We start from the raw sequence: 25066 nt of genomic DNA, 5'->3' as shown, positions 1-25066 counted from the left end.
ATATATAGACGTGCTTTAGACAAAAGCCAAATAATGTTTACTTTGCTAGAAAAATGCTATGTACACATAAACCATTTATGAGCTCCAGAAGATTTTACCCCCTTCATAAGCAGACCATTTTTTGCTATTTAGCACTACGCTAGTTTAGCTGGTAACTCCGTGTTTTGTTTTGTTTTTACACAAATAGAGCTTTCTGTTGGTGCCATTTGATCACTGTTGCGTTTATATACACACATACATACATATATAAATCACACATATACATTATATATATATATATATATATATATATATATATATATATATATATATATACACACACACATACATATATATATACACATACACACACACACACACACACACACACACACACACACACTTTCTGCTACAGAACATATCCAATAAAAAAAATAAAAAAGCCTTACAATGTGTGCTGCTTTTTACTACAGACCTCTGCAGGGATAAGAAACATAGATCACTCCCTCTGTACTGTGTTGATTGTCAACACAGGGCTTTGGGGTGTTATTGCACACAGCCGATCAGCAGGCCCTGGCCATAAATCATTGGGCGGGATACGCCAACAGACTCCCACTGTGAACAATGCAATCTAAACCTAGAAGCAGGCAGCAACGTATGGGTACGTTGCTTTGTCTATGAGGGTGGCCCATCTGCAAGTGGTTCAAGTTAATCTTTGAGGGCGCCATCACACCAGAATGCGATGTGAGAAACCCATATTCTGTGCATATTTCACACACCATGTTCAAAACGCATTGCAGTGGGTGTCAATACCAAGTTAAAACACAGGTTGCAAAAGCAGTGTGTTTGCCCGCACCGGATCGCATGGTACAGAAGTACAATGAATGGGCTGAAACCGCACTGCACAGAACGGCATGTGAATCACACAGGAAAGCACAGTGCATTCCAATGCAATTCCCAGGGTGAACAGACCCTAAGAAAAATAAAAATAAATGCATACATTATTGCAGGAATAATGTGTAATTTATTTTTCACAGGAGCCTACAAAGCATTTGCATCCACAGTCAGTGGATCATGGGTGCAATGTCAGGTTCCTGCAGACTTTTCCTTCAGCTCCCTGCCCAAACCTCTGTACAGGCTTTCACTTGGAGAAAAAAAAAACGTTGACTATGAATGCACCGATTATAGCGCTGAGAACACGTCTGCCTGCTGCGTTGGCAGATGGACTTGTAGTTTATTTATTCACAGATCTCTGTGAATGAATGACATGGCTGAGCAGTTAGAATGCCGCACAGCCACATAGAATTTAAAAGTAACCCCAAAACACTTTTATTGGGGGGGGGGGCTTAGCAACATGTAGCATGCTAAATAGGGGTGCAACATGTTGCTAAAAAGGTAAAGTATTCCTTTACTACTACTTTTTTTTTTTTTTTTTTATCTCTATTGATTTTTTCCTTTTTCATATACAAATATATATTTCACATTTTCATTTATCTCCTTATTAAAATCACATTAATACAGACATTCCATTACCTACTTCGCATCTTATTCCCATTTAACCTCTTTCTCCCATTGCTGTAGTTCCCTCCCACTTCCACGCCCCCCTACCCTGAAGCCGTTGTTACATTCGCTGTCCAATTTGCCCATATTTTCTTATACTTTTCCCCATTTCCTCTTTATACAATGACAAATTATTGTTTATCAATTTTTTCCATTGCGCCACAGAGAGGGCTTCGGCTTTTTCCCAATTTAACACTATAGCCTTTCTTGCGTAAAAGAGCAGCAAACCCACCTGTATTCTTCTTTCTATAGGGGCCATAATTTCCTCTACTAGTCCTAACAGGCAGGTCCCTGCCTCCAGGTCAAGTTGGACCAACGTCACTTCATCAATTACTCTCAAGACCTCTCTCCAAAACCCCCTTATCTTCGGGCAGGTCCAGAATATATGTATAAAGTTCCCTGGAGTGCCTGCGCATCTCCAACAATTTTGAGGATTTGATGCAAATATTTTAAACAATTTATCCGGTGTATAATAACTCCTATGTGTTATTTTAAATTGGATTAATTTGTCTCGAAGTGAGACTAAAATCTGAAATGGAAATTTATATATCTCCCCCCAATTTTCTGATGACAGTTTTGGGACATCTCTCAACCAACACTCACATCATTTATTCATATCTGATGGTTCTGTTGTTACTAAATGGGTGTAAAGCGTTGAGATCGACCCTTTCTCTTTCTCACCAGTTGTTCTAGGCCTGTTTCTATTAGCTGCGGGATGCCATCAGGAAATTGGGCTACCAACTGCATATGTCTAAAAAAAATAATTCTCCGGCACATTCCATTTTTCTCTCATATTTGCAAATGAGGATATTTTTCCCTCATATATTACTTGTGATATTTTTTTTACTTCAAATTTTGTCCATGCTCTAGGGTCCTGAATGGAAGTTAAATGTACCAATTCAGGATTTCTCCATAATGGAGTATTTGGGGATATATCTGTTTTTAGATTACCCTCTCTTGCTATACCCACTTTCCATACCCTTACTGTTATCATTGACGGAGTTAAATCTCGCCTACATTTTAACCCACGAAATGGTAATGCCTGCAGTGCCTCCAAAGACTGGACCACTGCCGCCTCCACCATTGTAGCGGGATCATATCAATCTGGATTCAGCCATCTTCTTATTGTCACCAGATAATTGTTGCAAGATAATATTTATATAGGTCTGGAAATGCTAACCCCCCCCCCCCCCCCGTTCCACTGGACGCATAAGTGTTTTTAATTTTATTCTAGCCATTTTATTTTGCCATATGAATGAGGATAAGACACAATGTAGCGGTGTGAAAAAACTTTTTGGTAACCATTGTGGTGAATTTCTAAACAAATATAGCAGCCTGTGAAGAATCTTCATGTTTATTAAATTTATACGTCCCAAAAGAGACAAAGGAAGAGTTTCCCATATCTTTAGTTTTTTCTTATATTCCAGCAGCACTGGGTGTAAATTTAGCTTTTTGAATTCCTCAGCCTGGCGTGATATTATGCCCAGATATTTAAACTCTGTTACCCATCTTGGTGGAAGATTTGGGGTTGCTGTATCCTTCGCACCTTGATCAATAGCAAATAACAGTGATTTATCCCAGTTCACTTTAAAGGGGTGGTTCACCCTAAAAACTACTTTTTCTTATTCCACTGCCCCCCCACATTACAATCCGATTAAGGCTCTTATTATTTTTTTCATGCTGTACATACCTTAGTACAGCATATTCACCCGTGCATCCGGGTTGCGAGTCCCGCGGGAGTGGGCGTTCCTCACATGCTGGTGATTGACGTTTTGCCCAAAAACGAGCTCCCCCCGTCGCGTAAGCCGCGTCACGGTTGGCGAAAGGAGCAGAACGGCGAGTCGGCGCTATACTGCGCATGCGCATCGCCGTTCGGCTCCTTTCGCCAATCGTGACGCGGCTTACGCGACGGGGGGGGGGGGAGCTCGTTTTTGGGCAAAACGTCAATCACACACACATGTGAGGAACGCCCACTCCCGCGGGACTCGCAACCCGGATGCACGGGTGAATATGCTGTACTAAGGTATGTACAGCATGAAAAAAATAATAAGAGCCTTAATCGGATTGTAATGTGGGGAGGCAGTGGAATAAGAAAAAGTAGTTTTTAGGGTGAACCACCGCTTTAAGTCCTGTAAAACCTGAGAAGACATTCAGTAGCTCTAGGGCTCCCTTCAATGATGGGCCTGCATCCTTTAGAGATAACAGCAAATCATCAGCATACAGGGCTACCCTCTCCTCCAGCCCCCTATTCGGAGTCCCTGGATGTCTTGTGAGGTCCTCAGAGCCTCTGCCACTGGCTCTATTACTACTGCAAAAAGTGGCAGAGAGAGGGCAGCCCTGTCTTGTGCCTCTGTGCAGATGAAAAAAGGATGACAGTTTTCCCCCCTAATTTGACCGCTGACATAGGTTTTCTATATATTATTTGTACCCATTTAATAAATGTTACTGGAAACCCTATTCTTCTGAGTACCTCCCATAGAAAAGGCCATTCTACTACTTTAAGTATGGATTCACACTTGCCTGTAATGACATTGACACTCCCCAGAGAGTCAACAGCTCACCAGCCAGAACTGATCAGGATCTAAAAAGATATTGCCCCTGCCAAGCTGGATGACCAGAGAAACTGTGAGAAGCAATCAAATGTATTTCAAGGGTCAGGCAAGTGACTATTTATTGCTGCTGTATAACAGAGTATTACTTTAAATATTATTTGAATATTCCACATTAAGAAAAACAAAAGCTATATAAAGCTGTAAAACATACCTGATAAGAAATAGAAGTGTAACTGGCTTAACCTGTCAGGTATTCTATGACGCACCTTGCAAGAATCTAACCTCAGGGATTTCTTTACATAATTCAACCTGGACAAATGTTTATTTGTACCGTTGATCAATAACCTTTGAAGCAGCTGCTTTGGATGATGCTTGTTCTTTACAATCTTCTAGTTTGGCTACTTTCACACTGGGGTGTTGTCCATCTTTAGCGTAGTTTTTGCTGTGCTATTTGGCCACTAGCAGGGCGATTTTAACCCCGCTAGCGGGCGAAAAAGGGTCAGAACCGCCCACAAAGCTCTTTGCCGGCAGCGCTGGCCATTGATTTCAATGGGCAGGGGTGCTTTGAAAGGGGTGTATATACCACTCCTACAGCGCCTCAAAGATGCGGCTGGCAGGACTTTTTTGGGCGTTTCTGGAGTGTAAAGGAGTGGCTCTTTCAGGGTGCTTTGCAGGCGCTTTTTTTTTTTTTTAACGCTATGGCGCCTGCAAAGCACTCCAGCGTGAAAGTAGCCTTCTAGATTTTTTCTAGCCCTAATAATAAAACTCATGACACTTCTCTAAAAGGTCATAAACTATTTACCACCAACACACCATAGGGGGGTTATCGACTAAAGGCAAATCCACTTTGCACTACAACTGCAAACTACAACTGCAAAGTGCACTTGAAATTGCACTGAAAATGCACTTGGAAGTGCAGTCGCTGTAGATCCGAGGGGGGACATGCAAGGAAAATAACAGCATTTTAGTTTGCACATAATTGGATGATAAAATCAGCAGAACTTCCCCTCAGATTTACAGCGACTGCACTCCCAAGTGCAATTTCAAGTGCACTTGTAGTGCAAAGTGGATTTGCCTTTCGTAAATAATCCCCATAGTCTCCAAATTGTTTAATTCATCACTGCAGAGTTTTAACAGCTTAAGAAATAAGAGCATCAGCTGACAGCATTATGACCAAGTACTGGGTAACAGAATAGTACCTCGGATTGCTATACCTTGTATTGCCAAGTTCACAAAGCACCTTGGAAAAAATACGGTATTGATGTTATGAGATATTTAGGCAACAATACAGATCAGCAGATTGTCATTTATCATAATGATGAAGGTGGGTGATCGTTTTCAGGCTAGGCTTGACTGCTCTGAACTCAGCATGTCCTATTGGAGATGTTTGCAATGCCGGAAAAACAGGGCAAATGCAGACTTTTCCATTCAAACAAATGCTCCAGGGGGAAATCCATAACGCAGATACAAATATCTTTCGGTAGTCGTTTCCACCAATCAAGCATTCAGACGAGGATTTGTACTAGTTTTGGTAAAATTACCAACATGTGCACCAAACTCAGGTAGTGCCAACTACTCCCACATTAAAGGGTCACTAAAGGAATTTTTTTTTTTTTTTAGCTAAATAGCTTCCTTTACCTTACTGCAGTACTGGTTTCATGTCCTCATTGTTCGTTTTTGCTTTGAAGTAGCTGTAATTCTGCTGTGATCTCCACACTTCCTGGTTGCCTGTTTCCTTATAACCATGGTACTGGGAGATTTTCACGGTGGTCCAAGCTGTCATTGCTGTGTGTCTTAAACTCCTCAGAACCAATCAGATTAATTTTAAAAAGAAAAACACTGCCCTGGATTTGTTTGTTTTTGTTCTGTGGGTCTCTTTACTTCACAAAAACATGAAACCAGTTTAAAACCGAAAGTGAAACTAGAGGCACATTATATGATTGAATTTAATCTATTTTTAATCATTTTTAAAAGGAATCAGTTAACTTTTATGTCTCTATACCCTGTAAACAGTCATTTCGGCCAAAAAAATGTTTTCCTTTAGTGACCCTTTAACAACCTGTCACTACAGCAGCAACAGATTCTTAAAGAATTACAGCCAGTTAACAGATTAGGAAACAGGCTGTAATTAAGACCAGCTCTGAGCTTGCATACGGATATACAGGGCTCTATTCCCCAGCCCAAATATACACAAAAGATCTGAAGGTTACTGGAGATACCTGATGAGTCAGATGGAAAGTGGACCTGATGGGACCCTAGTCCCCCACGGTTGTAGCACTGCATGAGCAGAACCTGCTAGGGAATGAGAACGTTCTCCATCAGGTCTGCATTACTTTTCACTGACAGCAAATGGCGGTGGGCGTATTGAAAGCTGCTACTGGACTGAATATGGATCCACCCACTGCTGTGCACTGTCAATCAACAGCAAGGTGTGCCTGATGGAGAACTAGTCCCTAAAGCGGGCCATACACTGTGAAAATTCCTGCAACCACAGGATGCAGGAAAGAAATTCGCTCAATTCCACCATCAACACAGACACTGTTAACCACTTAAGGACAGAAGGTGTTTTTCAGATTCGGCGTTTACAAGACTAAAACAGTTTTTTTTGCTAGAAAATTACTTAAAATCCCCAAACATTATATATAATTTTTTTCTAACACCCTAGAGAATAAAATGGCAGTCATTGCAATACTTTTTGTCACACCGTATTTGCGCAGCGGTCTTACAAGCGCACTTTTTTGGAAAAAAAAATCACTTTTTTTAATTAAAAAATAAGACAATAAATTTGGACCATTTTTTTTATATATTGTGAAAGATAATGTTACGCCAAGTAAAATGATACCCAACATGTCACGCTTAAAAATTGCGCCCGCTCGTGGCATGGCGTCAAACTTTTACCCTTAAAAATCTCGATAGGCGACGTTTAAAAAATTCTATAGGTTGCATTTTTTGAGCTACAGAGGTCTAAGGCTAGAATTAGTGCTCTCGCTCCAACGATCGTGGCGATACCTCACTTGTGTGGTTTGAACACCGTTTTCATATGTGGGCGCTACTCGCGTATGCGCTCGCTTCAGCAACGAGCTCGTCGGGACGGGGAGCTTAAAAAAAAAAAAAAAAAAGTTGTTTTCTTATTTTTTTTTTTATTTCAGTGTAAAAAATTATAAAAAGGGTATCAAGGAAATTTGGTCATTTAAAAAAAAACAACAAAAAAAAAAAAAAACCAAATGTCTCTTTAAGACGCTGGGCGGGACTGACGTTTTGACGTCACTTCCGCCCAGCAATGCTATGGGGACGGGTGGGGGCCATCTTGCCCTCACTCGCATCCTCACACAGTAGGCAGCAGCACCCGATCGCCTCCGCCGCTACCGACGGCTCTGGTAAGCGGCGGAGGGCGTGGGAGGGCCCTACCGCCACCGATAACAGCAATTTTGCGGCGAATCCGCCACAGAGACCGCCGTTATCGTTTACAGGACCGCTCACTGAAGAGATGGATATATTGGTTGTGGCAGCAGCTGCTGCCGTTACCCAGATATCCATCTTTAAAAACAGGACGTATATATACAGTGGGCGGTCGTTAACCGGTTAACAGCAGAATCCCTCCTGCCGAGTCACTATATTCTCCTGAAGGGAGTTGGGGGAAGCCACCCCCACCGGGAGAAGACACAGTGATTACTGCTAGCTGCTATACCAGCCGCTAGGGATAATTGCATGTAAGACCTGGCAGGCTGGTTGTAACCAAGTTGACAAATTGATCAGCTTGGTACATTTAGCCTGCCCATACATGGTTCAAATCTCAGACGCTTCCAGACCATCTTTTTAGGTCTTTGATCAGCTTTAGTAAAAAAAAACTGACATTTGTCTTGTTCAGACAACTTCAGTGTTATGCTGAACCCTTGATAGCGCCAACGCATTATTTACAAAGGTTTTCCCAACTATTTTCTATATAAAAAGGACCCCTCCCCCCATGCAATGTGAGGTGATGTGATTGTAAGTTGATCCTGTGCAGATATGAGTAGTTGTAACTTGCCAATGACAAGAATGCACTTACCTGAGCTGAAACTATAAGGTAGATAGGAAAGTAGTAACACTAATACTCCACTCCTTCCTGAAGACCAGACTTTATGCCACAGACTTTTCCCTGCAGATACTTGCTGGCACATCTTCCTGGATGAAGGTAAGCCAAGGGGCAGATATGACAACCAGCACCTAGTCATGAGAAAATAATCAACTGGTCAGGATGCAGAAGAAAGAAGGAGATTCAACACATTTTATTTAAAGAGATCATATCACAACAGAAAAAATACAAAGCTGATATTTATAGAGGACCATAAGAAAAACCCACACAGGCTGGTAAAGTCTGCTAGGAACTGTTGTCCAACAGCTGTAATGCATTTCATTGCCTCAGCACTATATACTATGACTGTGCTACATACAGTTACACCAACATTCTCACTAGCAGGCCAAGCCTGATGATCAAGAAACTCATGTTACTGCTTTAATACCATTATCATATTGCTCACTGTTGTCATGCATTTTAAATGAGAAATAATTACTGTAACGTCCCAAAAAAGTAAACAAACAGGAGGGACCGTTCTCACCTTCAAGCATGCAATAGTTCGCTTTTTTGACACTTGCATCTTGACATGAGTTCACTTTTAAAGGGTTAATTGACATTTTAAATTCTTTTTTATTTTTAATAAGTACAGTAAAACCTTGGTTTAAGAGCAACTTGGTCGGAGAGCATTTTGAAAGACGAGCTAAATTGTTTAATGAATTTTGACTTGATATACAAGCGATGTCTTGATATAAGAGTAGTGTCATGTCACAACTGAGTATAAAATAGAAGAGAGGTGCTTCTAAGTGTAGAAATACGATTACATTTAATAAAAAGGTACAACATTTAGAACTCACATTCTCCTCACCGCCATTGATGTCGTCCCTTCCACGAGCGGTTCAAGCTTTGCTTTCAGATCGCTCTACTGCAGGGTAGTCTTCCCAGTCACAATTACAGACTGACAGCGGTGAGGACGACGGTGTATGTGGATCGCTTTACCCCGGATGTCTGCATACTTAGATGGGCCTCTTTTAATCATGTGAGTTGCTAAATGTTGTACTCTAATTAAATGTAACCATATTGCTACACTTGGGCCCCTTTCACACTGGGCGCGGAAGGAGCGCTGGCGGTATAGCGGCGCTATTTTTAGACCCGCTATATCGTCGTTTTTGCCGCGATATTAAGACGCTAGTGGTGCAGTTTTAACCCCCCCCCCCATCGCGGCCGAGAAAGGGTTAAAACCGTCTGCAAACCGCTGCTACAGCCGTATAGCCGCGCTGTCCCATTGATTTCAATGGGAGCAGTAAACACACCGCTCCAAAAGATGAGGCTAGTAGGACTTTTGGAGCGGGCCTGCTAGCGCACCGCTTCAGTGTGAAAGCCTTCGGGTTTCACACTGAAGACTGGGGGGCAGGATTTTTTCAGGCGTTATTTAGGCGCTATTTTTAGCGCTAAAACGCCTGAAAAACTCCTTGGTGTGAAGGGCCTTTTATAATCTGTAGCTCCTGCTGGGTTTTGCGATTTCCATTGTCATGCTATTCTATACGACTGAAATCGCATCCGAAATTGCACTAGTGTTAAACAGACCTAATAGGCAACAGAAAAAGCTCGTGACTCGCAGTCTTTGTTGGTATGTGGCCTAAGGATGTTAACAGCTCAGATTCCACAATGTATTGCAAATGTTCAAGGCTTTGGTATGTTTAAGCTTTGCTGCCAATTCCCACAATATACTGGAGGAAATACAATTTTAACCACTTGCTTACTGGGCACATATACCCCCTTCCTGCCCAGGAGAAAATTTCAGCTTTCAGCACTGCGTCGCTTTAAATTAAAATTGCGCGGTCGTGCAACACGCCTGAAATTTGTTTTCATATGCCAGTTTTCGGCGGGGAAAAAACATGAAAAATGAAAAAAAAAAAAAAAAAAAAAAATGCCGGCGCCAGCGGTTTTTAGCATTTTTTTTTTATCCATTGAAAAAAAAAAAGCTACACCGATTAAATCCATTGCAAAAACGCTAAAAGGCTCCCTGCAAAGCTACTGGCGTTTTTTTTATAGCTTTTTTTAGCTTCAGTGTGCATGGAGCCTTAAAGTGAGCTTGTAAAGCTTACTTTTTTTTTTTTTTTTTTTAAATGTTCTACTTCCCTCCTCTTTGCACAGAGTGGTCCTGATCCTTCTTTTCTGGGGTTTCCCGGTGGTGCTCCTGGCTCTTCCTTCTCTTGAGTGCCCCCACGGTGAACCGCTTTCCACGGGGGCACCCCGTGTCACTGGATTTGATTGATAGCAGCGGGAGCCAATGGCTCCTGTTGCTATCAATCTATCCAATGAGGAACCGAAATTAACGGCTGGAGCTGCTGTGCTCGTCTCCCGTCGCTGGAACAATCAGGCTCAGGTAAGAAAGGCTCAGGTAAGGGGAAAAAAAAGGGGGGGGTTTGGGGGGGTAGTTCCTTTTGGGAAAGCAGGGGTTGGGCTTTAAATACAATAGGTCATACATGTACCTCCTATTGGACACGTTGGGTTGGGCTTTAAACACAAATATGTATACACACCCACTATTGGATTCTGGAAAGATACTACAGTTTTCAGCCAACACAAAACAATGTGCACATTTCAATTACAGCACTTTAAATTCAGCAGGATTGTTTACACCATTCACATTGCAGCAACGTACCCCATAAATGTGCTGTAGCATATCATTCGCTCTTTTCAGTGTCCTTCATTGTGTATGGGATTGTACTGTGTTTATTTTGTTTGTTTATTTTTTTTTGTGGTTGAACTGGATGGACTTGTGTCTTCTTTCAACCTGACTATGTAACTATGGTATGGCAATTACGTCCAGAATGAACCTGCAGCACAACTTATTTCTTCGAGCCCTGAGGTGCGTTGCAGTCCCTTTATTTCAATGGGACTGCCTAACACAACACACCACAACCCAGGGTTTGACAAATTTGCTTGGAATCTAGGAGCCAGCTAAAAAGGTTAGGAGACAGAAAACGCACCCCGTCCCGACGAGCTTGCGCGCAGAAGCGAACATATACGTGAGCAGCGCCCGCATATGTAAACGGTGTTCAAACCACACATGTGAGGTATCGCCACAATTGGTAGAGCGAGAGCAATAATTCTAGCCCTAGTCCTTCTCTAACTCAAAACATGCAACCTGTAGATTTTTTTTAAACGTCGCCTATGAAGATTTTAAAGGGTAAAAGTGTGTCGGCATTCCACGAGCGGACGCAATTTTGAAGCGTGACATGTTGGGTATCAATTTACTCGGCGTAACATTATCTTTCATAATATTAAAAAAAAAATGGGGATAACTTTACTGTTATCTTATTTTTTAGTTAAAAAAAGTGTAATTTTTTCCCAAAAAAGTGTGCTTGTAAGACCGCTGCGCAAATACGGTGTGACAGAAAGTATTGCAACGATCGCCATTTTATTCTCTAGGGCATGGGTGCTCAACCTGTGGCTCTCCAGCTGTTGCAGAACTACAATTCCCATGAGGCATTGGAAGCCGCTGACAGTTACAAGCATGACTCTCGAAGGCAGAGGCATGATGGGACTTGTAGTTCCGCAACAGCTGGAGAGCCACAGGTTGAGCACCCATGCTCTAGGGTGTTAGGATAAAAAATATATATAATGTTTGGGGGTTCTAATAAGAGGGAAGAAGATGGCAGTGAAAAAATTACATTAGAATTGCTGTTTAACTTGTAATGCTTAACTTGTAATACCAATGGCCACCACCAGATGGCACCAGCTCACACATCTAGTGGTAATAACTTGTAATACCAACGGCTCACCACCAGATGGCGCCAGCTCACAAAAAAACTTCCAAGCCAAGTCGCCAGGACACAATTTCTAGTCGCCATGGCGACCTGGCGCCCGGGATTTGTCGAGCCCTGCCACAACCTACAAAAATGCGTGTAGCAGGGAAGTTAGGTGTAGCGAGATCGAACCCTTTAATGCACCTTTGCTACTATGGGAAGGTATACAAACTCCATGCAAACAGAACCCTGGAGCAGAATGCATTTCTTTCTTTTAATAAATGTACATGGGTTTCTGCCAAACAACTGGAATCACTTATAAAAAAAGAACAAAGTGCGAATACATTTTTCCGTATTTCTGAGTAAAAAAATGTCGGTAGGGATCAAACCTCAGTAACATGGCCTAATGAAGACTGGCGTTTTTGCTTAAAGGAAATGTGTGCCGTGCTGAATAGGGAGCAGACACCCAACACTCCTTTCTGGTGACAGAAGCACAATCGTCAGCGGTGAATATGATCTCCCTGTGAACATGAAACTGTTTATGTAAGACGACAGTTACTGTTCTTCTGAAAAGGTAATGAACAACTTCACATGGAATTGCTCCAAACTATTTAGCCTACTTTCCCTTCCTAACATCCACTAATCTCTGCTCAGTCATCATATCGGAGCTACATTCCCATCAGCTCATGGATAGACTTTAACATGGAATTACAGTAAATCTCAATGCTTTTTAACCATTGTCCTTTTAAGGAATTGGGTGTCCATAAAAATAGTACAGGAAGGGGAAAAAAAGAAGAAAATATTGGCAGAAATATGCAAGGAGGATATCCAGACGGAACATGCCGGGATGAGTCACTGTGAGAAGTAGCGATTAGCTGATCAAACTGTCTAAAAGCAATGATTTGAGTCCATATGACGCAGCATTGTTATGTCAATGTGTGTCTTTATTTCCATACTAGAAGAAACTGGCTGAGCAGGACTGGGGTGTGTGCAGGCCTGATAATCCGGACCTGCAGAAACTTGGCTCTCCTCCCCTAATGTGCCAAATCCATTGCCTGGCCCTCCAACCTTTGAGAAATCTAGGCACAGGGCAGGGGAACCAGAATCTAGCAGCGATTACTACAACAGTGATTTCCACAGGGATCGGCCACATAGGAGGCATACATATTTGCGTTTTTGTCCAAGCTGGACCAATGTGACTATGCAAAAAAAAAAAACATAACCACAAATAATTCCTTTAAAGCAGAATTGTAGGTATGACCATCCTCACTGGCTAGCACACGCCACATCAAAAATGCAGATACGACCTAGATTTTAGTATACAGGTTATGCGCTTAATTCTGGGGATTATGTGCAATTTATACATTTTTGCTTTTTTACCTTTCAGCTACATCTGTATACATATTTAGTAGGGCTGTGGAAATTAAAGATTAATTAATCGATTAATCGTTAATTTTTTTGATCGGTACTAGTGGTGCAACGAATCGTAAATGATCCGTACGGGTCACCATATGCGCATCGGCACACCACGTGATCCACGGAGCTCCGCTGCTGCTTCAGCCATAGGAAAGGCTGCGGCCCAACTCCCGGAGCGGCGGCCATCTTAGTCCACCTGACGGTGGCCTAGAACGGCGCGCTGACGTCATCACCTGGCCTTAACTGCTCGTGTTCAGCCGGATTCTCTGGCAAGACTAAGCAAGCACTAATCTTCCTATACAGTGGGGAGATGTCTGGATAGCACAGTGGGGACTATATATGGTGGTGATCCGAAAAATGTAGGTGCGTTATAATTAAATCGAAATTAGTCGATTAAAAAAAAAAAAAAATTATTAATCGAACACGAAAATTTTAGTCACTAACAGCCCTAATATTTAGGAAAATCTGCTGTGTGCCCAGTGATCTTTTTGCATAGCTCTCCACTGCCCCCCTTTTAAAACCCCTCCTTTGGTCGGATGTATAAGGCCTCATTCACACTTAGGGCCGTTCGGGTCCATCTGTCACGGACCTGAACGGCCGATCCATGCATCGCTATGGAGCGTCGGATGTCAGTGGAGACATGTCCGCTGACATCCGACCCGCTAAAAACAGACTATGGGGGCCACATCCCATCCGTCCATGCGGATCGGGTAAGATCTGATGAAAACGGACATGCTGTCCGTTTTCATCAGATCGATCCATAGGGACACAGCGGTGCCCGACAAGCCCCTCCCCACTCAGTGAGCAGAGAGGAGCTTGTCATCCGTCGGCTCAGCGGAGATCTGCAGACTAATCTCCCGCTGAGCCGACGGGAGCAGGCGGACTCCGTAGTGACGGAGTCCGCCAAGTGTGAATGGGGCCTAAATAGTAAAACATAAAATAAAAAAATTGCTATACCAAGCCTTTCACCCCAAGCTCTAAATGATTGCATGTTATCTTGAAAAGCCAGCCGCTGTGTTACAATCCAGTGGCTGGTGTGCAATGCTGATCAGTGCAGTACTGACAACCCGATCTATCTTGAAGCATCACACTTTTTTTGTTGTGTGTGTTTTTTGGTGACTCTTATATGTCATACTTCATATTCCCATTGCACACATTCCTGGATGAGCTCTCAAATTTGGGTGCTGCGGCAACAACCAGCTGCATACTGGTTCAAGTCACAACAAAGATATTTGCCAGCACACCGTGGATTGACATAAAATGCCATCCAAACGGATAGTTTATTGCATGATCACAACACAAGGAGAGTGCAACGTTTCAGAGTCACGCAGGACCCGTCATCAGGCACTGCTGGCAAATATCTTCATCATTGAAACGTCAGACACATTTTATAAAGTGATTTTGCCCACCTTACCGTGTGGGGCAGTGGATTGCCTCAAGCTGCGCTGAAAACATTTAAAACAAAATAAAAATGTACTGCACGCCGTTTTGTTTTTTTGGAGAATTCTGGATGCTCATGCAGTGGGACAGCGCTGAAATAATCACCCAATGCAGTTCCATCGCATCTTGCGTGAATGCACCCTAAAAGACAAGCCGGGCAAAAAAAAAACACACACACTTGTGGGTGTCGCCAATTATTTTTTTGCATATTAATTCTTCAGGGTCTGCATAATAGTGGCACAGCAGGGGTGTGCCCTTTGCCTTAAGAATTTGTGCTACCCGGATGTCCCGCCATCATTCTAGAAAAGTTGAGAGGTACGATATCTGTAGCACCGGCAAAGCCAGCATGACCCATCTCAAGGGCAGAAAAAAAGAAAAAAAAACACACCATACAACATTTTTCTGTATGTCCTTCCCATAATTCACGGTCCCGTGTTCCTTCTTTCACGAATGACTTGAATCGTGTCATTTACACCAAATTTCACACCACTTCCTGCATTCGCTTTCACACCCTCTTCTCCACCAATCCTGCTACATCTACAACTCTGAGCCGCCCTCTTCCTCCATCACAACAATCAAAGAAATCGCAAGACAGTTTCTGTATTACTGCTTGTGACTCAAGTTTGTAAATTCTAGATCAGAGGATCTTTGTTTTCTAGGGGACACCGATTACCCAGACCTACGAGACAGTTGTTAAATATTAAAGGTTTAGGCTGGATTCACACCTATGCAGTTTTGGTGCTTTTTGCATTTTGCAGATTTGCACTACAGAACGTGTTCCATAGGAAACCCTGTTAAATGGACTGCAATGCAAATCAGCAAAATGCAAAAAGCACCAAAAATGCATAGGTGTGAATCCAGCCTTAGGGTTTTTTTTGTTTTAAAATACCAAACATGTAATACTTACCTGCTCTGTGAAGTGGTTTTGCACAGAGCAGCCCAGATCCTCCTCTTCAGGGGTCCCCCACCAGCGCTCCTGGCTTTACCCTCCCACTGTGCCTATAGCAAGCTGCTATGGGGGCACTCCTGCATGCTCGCTCCTGAACCGGCTCTGTGTGCTGTCCATAGACACAGCGTGGTTCCACTTCACCCCCACTCACTCCTCACTGGCTCAGATTGAGGCAATGAGGATCAAGAGAGCCGACACAGTCTTGGCTCATCATTGGATTGAGCTCAAGTATGTATTTGGGGGGATGCAGGGGAAGTTGTATGCAGAACATTTTTTAGGTTACACAAGTAATCTGCCTTTACAAACACTTTACATAATAATTCTAGACATAACACCAGATGTCTCAAGTGCCAGAAGTCAAAGCTGTGGCAAGTTTAGAAGTACAGAGCTACTAGGAGATATTTCCATCCATGGCCTTCAAGCTGAATCCCAGGTTTACCGCTGCATATGAAAACTGCCAAATGGATTTGCATTCCTGTCCATCTAGTCCTAATATTTACAGAGTTCTTTAAAGTGGTTGTACACCCTGTACAACCACTTTCACCTACAGTGAATATATGAAGGCTTACCTGTAGGTGCTGGAAATATCTCCTAAACTTCACGGTCCCCGAACGCTGACTTCTGCAATGCTGTGCCGTTTCTAGAGAAGGTCATGCAGTGACTGGCGGCTCCCTTGCGCATGCGCGGGAGCCGCCAGTCACAGTCTGGAGCCTGCAGCCCCCCGGAACAAAGAGGGGTGAAGAATGGATGCTTCCAGCCAGCGGAGACATTGCAGGCTTTGGTTTCAGGTAAGTGACACATAATGGGCTACTATGCAATGCCCATTATGCTTTACCTTTGCAGGGAAATAAAGAGCAAGTAACACCCATCAGGATTTACTTCCTCTAACACAGCACAGTCCTGCCTGGCAGAAAAGGGGACCTGATCTTTCTCAGCTGCCTTTTTACTTTCATTTAAAGCTTCCGTTCAGGTATGGCAATTTAGACATTGTTACATTGGTCCAGTTTATATCAATACCATACCTGTGGGATCCCTGCGGAAGCTGAAAATCACTGTAGTAGACATCGCTACTTACTACAACGATTGCCATTAGCTTTAAGATCCTGTGCTGAGCAGCTGCCCTGCTGCTTACTAAATGCAGGAGGTTACTAGCTTAGCACAGGGCCATTTAGAGAACACTGCAAAGTGGATTTGGAGGTGGAAATCAAGATATGACCTCTCCACCTCTCCTAATCAGAAAACCCTTTGTATTCATTGGGAAAATGTAAAATGTTCTCTGAATGCCAAATACGTGACCTCATGTGTTCACTAAGCAGCAGGGCAGCTAGTGGCACAGGGAGCTAGTGGTGATCACTGTAGTAGCCGTCTCTACTCAATTGATTTCCAGCTTCCAGGGGGATCCCACAGGTATGACACTTCATACTTACATGTAACTATATAAAAAATTGCCAAACCTAAACCTGAGCGTCAAAGAAACATCTTACTGTGGGTGCCCCCATAAAAAGCCGTGTGCTAAAGGTGCACCTGTGCAGGCACACTCCTAAACCGGGCTGTGTGCACCTATAGACACACAGCGCAGCACTTCAGACCGCGCTCTGCTGAAAACAGGTCACAGGAGTCCAAAACAAACTGCACTCCTGTGATCCATAGGAGAAGTGCTGCCAAACGAGCTCAGGCTGGACATCTCCCTTCAGGATAAAAAACGTTTAGCATTTAAAAACCACTTTAAGGTCCCTGCATCCTGCAACTGGACAGTGAAAGGAGAAGCAATCTATGGACTGGGGAGTACCTGACTTTAAATATATAAAAAAAAAAAACCTTTGTGAATTTCCTTTTTAATCATGTATTAATGATTAAAGAGCTGCCCTATAATGTGCTTTGTATCTTCTTATTTAAGCTCTCAGAATATGTCTTCAATTAGGGTGACAACCTCATATATATTAAGTCAGCAACTGTTTAAGAGAATGAGCAACTGACAATTTAGGAAAGCTTTTTCTTTCACACCCAGTGAAGTGAACAGCCTCAGATGACACACAGATAAAACAAATCTCCCTACATAAGTTTTACATGTATATCAGCTGTCTTCAGCTTTATATATTCTTTAGAAAGTTCAAATTGTGTTAGGAGATATTCTTTTCCTGTTCAACACTGCAGTGAAGCCTGGGCATACAGCAAAGACAGATGATTGGAGGAAAGGCACACGTCCCCTCTCCTCATAGGTAGAGACTTTCAGAACTGTTCCTTAAATAGCTCAGCACACTGCTAATCTATTTATAGCACCCTCCCCCCCCCAACACAAAACTCAGGCTGCTTTTATCTCAGTTATCATGCTGATAACATAGGAACTGAGCAGGAGACAGCTACTGGACATAGTGCTTTGAAGAGAGATAAGAAAACACTGTAGATATATGTGCGCATCGAAAATTTCATGAATGGGGGTTTACATCCACTTTAGGTGAAAGAGCCGTTATAGAGTTTGTAAAGGCTGAAGTTTTTTTTACCTTCATCCATTCTATCCATGAAGGTGAAAAAAAAAAACCTGTGTGCGGCTCCCCCCTAATATTTACCCAAGCCCAATCCCTATCCAGCGATGTGCATCAGACCCGAGGCTCTCCCAGGTCTCTTCCTCCAGATTGGCTCCCGCTGCTGAATCTCAGCCTGTCAATCATACCCAGCTAGGTGGAAGCAGGGGGTGGGGCTAAGCAATGCCCTCTGTGTCTTATGGACGGAGAGAGCCGACTCTGGAGCAAGCACACACGAGTGCCCCCACAGCAAACGGCCCAGAACGCTGATCGGGGACCCAAGAAGAGAAGGATCTGGGCTGTTCTGCACAAAACCACAGCACAGAGCAGATAATTATGACAGGTCTGTGATTTGTTTCCTTTACAATCACTTTCATCTCAAATATTTACAAGTCTGGCATTGCTGCTGTGGTTTCCATGAAATCATACTGCACATACCGCTGAAAAGTCTGTGACCCAGATTCTCGTAGAATCGCGCAAAACTGTGCGGGCGTAACGTATCTGATTTACGTTACGCCGCCGCAAGTTTTACAGGCAAGAGCTTTATTCACAAAGCACTTGCGTGTAAAGTTGTGGCGGCGTAGCGTAAATCACCCGGCGCAAGCCCGCCTAATTCAAATTAGGTGGGTAGGGGGCGTGTAGTATTTAAATTACGCGCATGAGCCGTCCGTAAAAATATCCCAGGGTGCATTGCTCCAAATGACGTCGCAAGGACGTCATTGGTTTTGACGTGAACGTAAATGGCGTCCAGCCCCATTCACGGACGCCTTGCGCAAACGACGTACATTTTTTAATTTTGACGCGGGAACGACGGCCATACTTAACATTGATTGCGCCTCATCTACCCAGGGGCAACTTTACGCCGGGACAAGCCTAATGTAAACGTTGTAACTTTACTGCGTCGGCCGCGCGTACGTTCGGGAATTCGCGTATCTAGCTAATTTGCATACTAGACGGGGAAAGCGACGGAGGCGACACCTAGCGGACAAAAAAAAAAATGCATTTAAGACAGCGTAAGAGCCTTACACCTGTCGGATCTAATGGATATCTATGCGTAACTGATTCTAAGAATCAGTCGCATTGATACGACGGCCCAGATTAGGACTTACGACGGCGTACATGGGGTTGCGCCGTCGTAAGCCCTTTGAGAATCTGGGCCTCTATGTCTATAATGCACATACAATATAACAGACATGTGATCTGGGCGCACACGTACCTACACCTGTGTGGAATTGAGGCATCTATATGTTATTAAACTTTGTGTACAGCCTGCTCTCCTGTGTAATCCACTATGCGTACAAACCAGGACGTCCGTGGTGTGTTCTCCTAAAATCTGAAACTTTATACACACAAGCAGCTAAAAGGCAACAATCAGACCATTGGCCAGCAACTGTATAATAGTTTACAGGAGGCAGACTAACAATGAATAAATAAACAAGTACAGCATATAATCATACAGCACACTGTGTGTAGTACAGGGAGAGAACACAAGGGTTTATGTTATGATGTACACATTCCATAGCATGTATGGACAATACAGGGGGGGTAGAGACAATACTTGTGTGTATTTGGCACAGTTCATGGAATACAGACAATAAAAGCTGAGGACTATTTATACAGACAATACAGGCGAGTAGAGCCCAGCACTATCCTGTACAAACAATACAGCTGTGCAAGATGGAGCAACACTTCCTGTTTCAGACTCCCAGCCATACAGATCACTGTATACATGCCCTCTACTACTCACAATGGGGGGGGGATACTGACGGCACCCCTACTTACCAGCTGGTCTTGGGGTTCCCCGGTGCTCCGGTGTCAGTCCCAGCTTCAGTGGCTCAGCTGCCAGCCCCCCTGGCGTCAGTCTTTCCGTGTCTGCTCCGTGGTGAAATGGAAGAAAGCATCCCTGGCTCCCTTTAGCTGTGCATGTTTCTTGTGCAATCCTGCCTGTCATGGGCGATGCCAATCACTTTCACAATGATACTGCTACAGGGCTATTAATTCAACACTTTCTAAGCTGTACATTTTCTATTTGGCAAATTAAAGGATTGGGGATTGCACACTATTAAAGGGCATTGCTATAAGAAAAATATAGTCAAAGCTTTTTTAGTCTTACTTTTCTTGTTAGTCACAGCAGTGGCCTGGAGTCCGCTGACAGCGCAGAGCCGCTCCAAGCTCTGGAAGGTTCCCGACCATATTGTCAAGATCCACCCAGCTGCCCGATTGACAGCTGGATCTGCCTCTCAGTGCGTGGCTGAGCGCCAAAGCTAGCTGCACCCATTCCCTCCCAGGCCCGATGCTTCAAAAACTTAGCTACGACGCTTCGCCATCACGCGCGTTTGCTGACCGGTGGGCGAGTTCGGTGCAGCCACACAGCCTGCTGCTTTTCAGTGGAGCAATTGTATTTGTTTTATTACCATATGCAAGTTTTTTTAAAAAACCTATTGTCCAAGGATTTGCTTAGTGCGATTCACTTTGCAAGTTTTACTTGCTATTTTTGGAATAAATGTTTATGGGTTACACTATGGGGGCGTATATGCTTTTTATTTTTACTTTTCATCCTGCTGACGAACCAACCCTGACTGGATCACGTTTGGCGCTTTTGAGATTCCACTTCATAAGGAGATGTAACACGCGCATTTATCCATACTATATGGTGGACCACAGGATCCGGTAGGAGGCTTTAATACTTGGTGTCACCTGGTGGTGGAAGCACTACGAATTGCGATTGTGGGGACACAGGTGGAGCAAGCGAATCGCAAATGATTTGTTTCCTTTGGACTATCTTGTATCACATATATTTTTCCTTTTGCATGGCCCCTTATGGACACTTATTTACATATTTGGTGCCATTTCTTTATACACACTTTTTTTTAACCTAAGTTTGTATCACAATTCTTGCATCTATTTTCACAGATTGCTCATTTGTAATTTATATGTGTTAGAGCGGATATCATATATGATTTTTGAAGTATTAGGGGGGTCTGAGGTGAGCTGCAGCACACAGAAGGCTTTTTAGCTTAAAGCGGGGGTTCACCCTAAAAAAAAAAAAAACCGAACATGCCATCTAGCATACTAGCGCGAGCTACAGTTTCTTCCAAGAAATACAGCATAGTAGCGCGAGCTACAGTATGCCTTTATTTTTTTGTGCCGTACTCACTGTTTAATCCCGGAGATAAGTTTCAGTCTAGTAGGTGTTCCTATGCAGAGGGAACATGATTGACAGCCGGGTATGGCATTTCACGGAAATAGCCGAAATAGGACTTGGCTCTTCACCGCGCCTGCGCAGTCAGCTCCTTGTCTGTGCGCAGGCGCCGTAAAGAGACGAGTCCTACTCGGGAAGCGTGACGCGCCATAGCTGGCCGTCAATCATTGTCCCCTCTGACTAGGAACGCCCATTCCCCGCGGGGAGTCTAAAACGTATCTCCGGGATTAAACAGTGAGTACGGCGCAAAAAAATAAAGGCATACTGTAGCTCACGCTACTATGCTGTATTTCTTGGAAGAAACTTGCATTCTAGGGTGAACCACCGCTTTAATGCATAGAATGCAATAACAAAAAAAAAAACTTTTTGCCTTTACAACCAGTTTAAGGCTCGGTTCACACTGCAGCGATGCGGGAACCCAGCGAATCCACTGCGGGTTCTTGCATTGCATGTCTCCCGGTGCCAGTTCACACTGCCCTATGCAAACTGCTGGGAGTGTCAATTAAAAAAGTTAATGACACCCCTAAATCAGTTTGCATATCACAGCGCAAACTGCAAATTTGGACATGAATCGTATCGCATGAGAGTGAACGCTCCATGCGATCCGATTCTGCTGCGGATCAGAAAAAGGGTCCTGTGCAACTGGTCTGAATGCGAATTTAGCCATACTATCTATATGGCTGAAATTGCATCACAGAGACTGCATGTGATTTGTAGTGCGAATCACATGCGATGTCGGACCTCGCACCAGTGGGAACTGACCCTTAGTCTCCGGCTGGTACTGCTACTTTTGTTGGGAGATTTTCACAACCATCACTGTTGCTGGACAGGAAGAAGAGGAAATATCTCAACAGGAACTCAGACCTCAATAGGAAACAAACACACACACACACACACTACAGTTTCAGCCCTTTCCTCATGCGATCCAAAAGCAATAAGGTTTTAGCTTAGATTCCACTTTAGGGGAGACACTATGGAAGAGTATTGGCCTCCTGCAGCTTAGCGCTGAGCCTAAACAAGTTACAGGATAAGTTATGGAGTGCTGCCATATATTGTAGGGAATACTATATGATGCACCAAGTAACAAGCTCACCCTATGTCCCACGAAGCTGCCAAATATCTTATTTAGATGTTACATATGTAGAAGGAGGGTGAGAATAACAAAGCGGCGATACTATGAATAAGGAAATAGTAGCGCACAATGCAGGGGAATTAGGGAGCACACAGTATATTATCGCTAATGGCAGATGCCCTTTGTCTCATAACAAAGGGAAGGGATCAAGAGGTCAGAGGATATAATGCAAAGACAAGCACAGAGCAGGCACATCTAAAGGGATGCCAGGGATGCCTTCCTTTATGTAGCGATGGTCTTTGATCAACTCCAGGAAGTGACATCCCCAGGCAGAGGGAAGTGCTGGAACTCCTCCTACCGCTTACACCATCTGTGCCAAAACCATATCCCCAGATCATATAGAGTGAGTGTGAGTGTGTGTGTGTGTGTGTGTGTGTGTGTGTGTGTGTGTGTGTGTGTGTGTGTGTGTGTGTGTGTGTGTGTGTGTGTGTGTGTGTGTACACTGATGTGTAAGTTGTGCACATACTGTATACCACATATTTATACATCTGCTCATCAGTGCTACACAGGGTTGCTGGTGGGCAATGCAATATATTGGGACTGTAGAGACAATGCCCTCAAAAGCTGCAGTCTGTGTTCATTCTCATATGGTGTCCCCTTTTAATCCCTTCGCTGCAGGAGCATTTTCTGCACGCATCACAAAATGGATTTTTAGGTCTGAAGATTAAATAGTTTTAAATTAGTTATACATTTTTCCAAAAGCAGAGACCCTGGAGAATAAATTGGTGGTAGCTCCAATATTTTATGTCACACAATATTAGCGCAATGGTTTATTACTCATTTGCACACTGGGCACTTTCACCCCATTCCTGCCCGGGCCAATTTCCAGATTTCATCATTGTCGCACTTTAAGTGACAATTACATGGTCATACAACACTGCACACAAATGACATTATCATATTTTTGAGACACAGCTTTCTTTTGGTGGTATTTGATTTTTTATTATTTGCTAAACAAATGAAAAAAGACCCCTTTTTCTTTGTTTCTAATGTAAAAATGAGAGAATATGTATTTTTCCTTTGTCGCTGATGAGGCTGCACTGCTGGGACTGATGAGGTGGCGCTGATATGCAGCACCGATAATCAGTGTAAATGCCTGTCACCACAGGAAAGCCAGCTATCAGCTTTCCTTTCCTCAGACACCGACAGTGCTAAGGAACAAACGGTTAACGGCTTTCCTTTCCTCGGACACCGACAGCAGTGAGGAAAGGAAATGCCAATAACCGGCATTTGTTTGCATGTGATCAGCTGTGATTGGACAAAGCTGATCACATGGCAAATAGCCTATATCATCAGCTCTTTACCACGATCGGCGTGTGAGGCCCATCTATTATTTCACAATACGGCAGGCAGGAAGCAGTTAAATCACCAATTCCTAAGCCCTGACTAGGGTGAACTACAGTATGAACTATAGAGACGGGGGGGGGGGGGGGGGGGCAGGGCAGTATTGTAAGATTCCATGATAGCAAAAGCATACCTTCCACTCCAACTCTTGAAGTGCCCAGATAGCTACTTTGGTCTAAAACAGGGGTCTCCAAACTTCCTAAACAAAGGGCCGGTTTAATGTCCTTCAGACTTTAGGGAGGCCGGACTGTGGCCATCCCAAGTACAAAATGTTCCAGCATCAGTGGGAGTAAGCAAATCCCCATCATTGGTGTCAGTGGGAGGAATTGTACCCCTCCATTGGTGTCATTGGGACCTTTTGTTGGTGCCATTGGGAGGAATCAGTGGGTGCCATTGTGGGAGTCATTGGAAATTTTTTTGCCTCATCATTGATGTCACTGGGCCCAATTGTTGGTGTCATTGGTAGGAACTGTGCCCCATGGTTGGTGTCATTGGACACAATTGTTGGCATCATTGGGAGATACTGTGCCCCATTGTTGGTGTCATTGGGAGGAATTGTGCCCTTCATTGTTGTTGGTGAATAAAATAGCACCCCAAGGGCCACATCTGGCCCCCGGGCCGTAGTTTGGAGACCCCTGGTCTAAACAAATAACTCCCTAGACCGTCAGTGTACAAAGGAGTGAAAAGATGAGCCCAATGATCACTATAGAAGAAAATACTCAGAAATGAATAGACTGGAAATCACTAACCCACACATTGGTACTTTGGGGTAAAGACCCGGGCTGCAATCTCAGGTCAGAAAGCAGCAGAGTTTGCCAGGAAACAGTCCTTGGAAATCTGCTCTAAATGCACCACAGCTATGGGGATGGTTGTGGCCTTCCTGGTGGGAGAGAAACTTCAGGCTTACCATAAAAACCTAAGAGAATGTAGAAAAATCTACCTTTTTTCTATGTACTCTAGTGCCTAAGCATAGCAGCCAAAAAAAAAAAAAAAACACAGTGGGACAGACAGCTGGACAGGGAAGACCGTGCAACCAACATGTCCGCCTGAAAGATTAGTGTAAACCATCTGATGGTGCGGAGCAAAAACAGCTGAGGCTCAGGAGTATGTTGCTCTTTATTATAATGGTGGATAATGTTCCCTGTTTCTAGGTGGAAGGAG

The 25066-nt window shown here is 43.6% G+C and overlaps 1 protein-coding gene across 1 annotated transcript in view; it reads right to left on the bottom strand.

Annotated features, from left to right (window-relative positions):
• Nucleotides 1-25066, bottom strand: part of SUSD6 (sushi domain containing 6) — a 58376-nt gene that overhangs the window by 28968 nt on the left and 4342 nt on the right. Inside the window, exon 2 of the mRNA XM_040332976.1 lies at nt 8140-8297. Coding sequence (XP_040188910.1) covers nt 8140-8251 — 112 coding nt within the window. The 5' untranslated portion in view covers nt 8252-8297. The remainder of the gene's footprint in view (nt 1-8139; nt 8298-25066) is intronic.

Source organism: Rana temporaria, chromosome 13, assembly GCF_905171775.1.
Source record: "Rana temporaria chromosome 13, aRanTem1.1, whole genome shotgun sequence".
Classification (NCBI taxonomy): Eukaryota; Metazoa; Chordata; class Amphibia; order Anura; family Ranidae; genus Rana; species Rana temporaria.
Note: the sequence above shows the minus strand (reverse complement) of the source record. Positions and strands in the feature narration are given on the sequence as shown.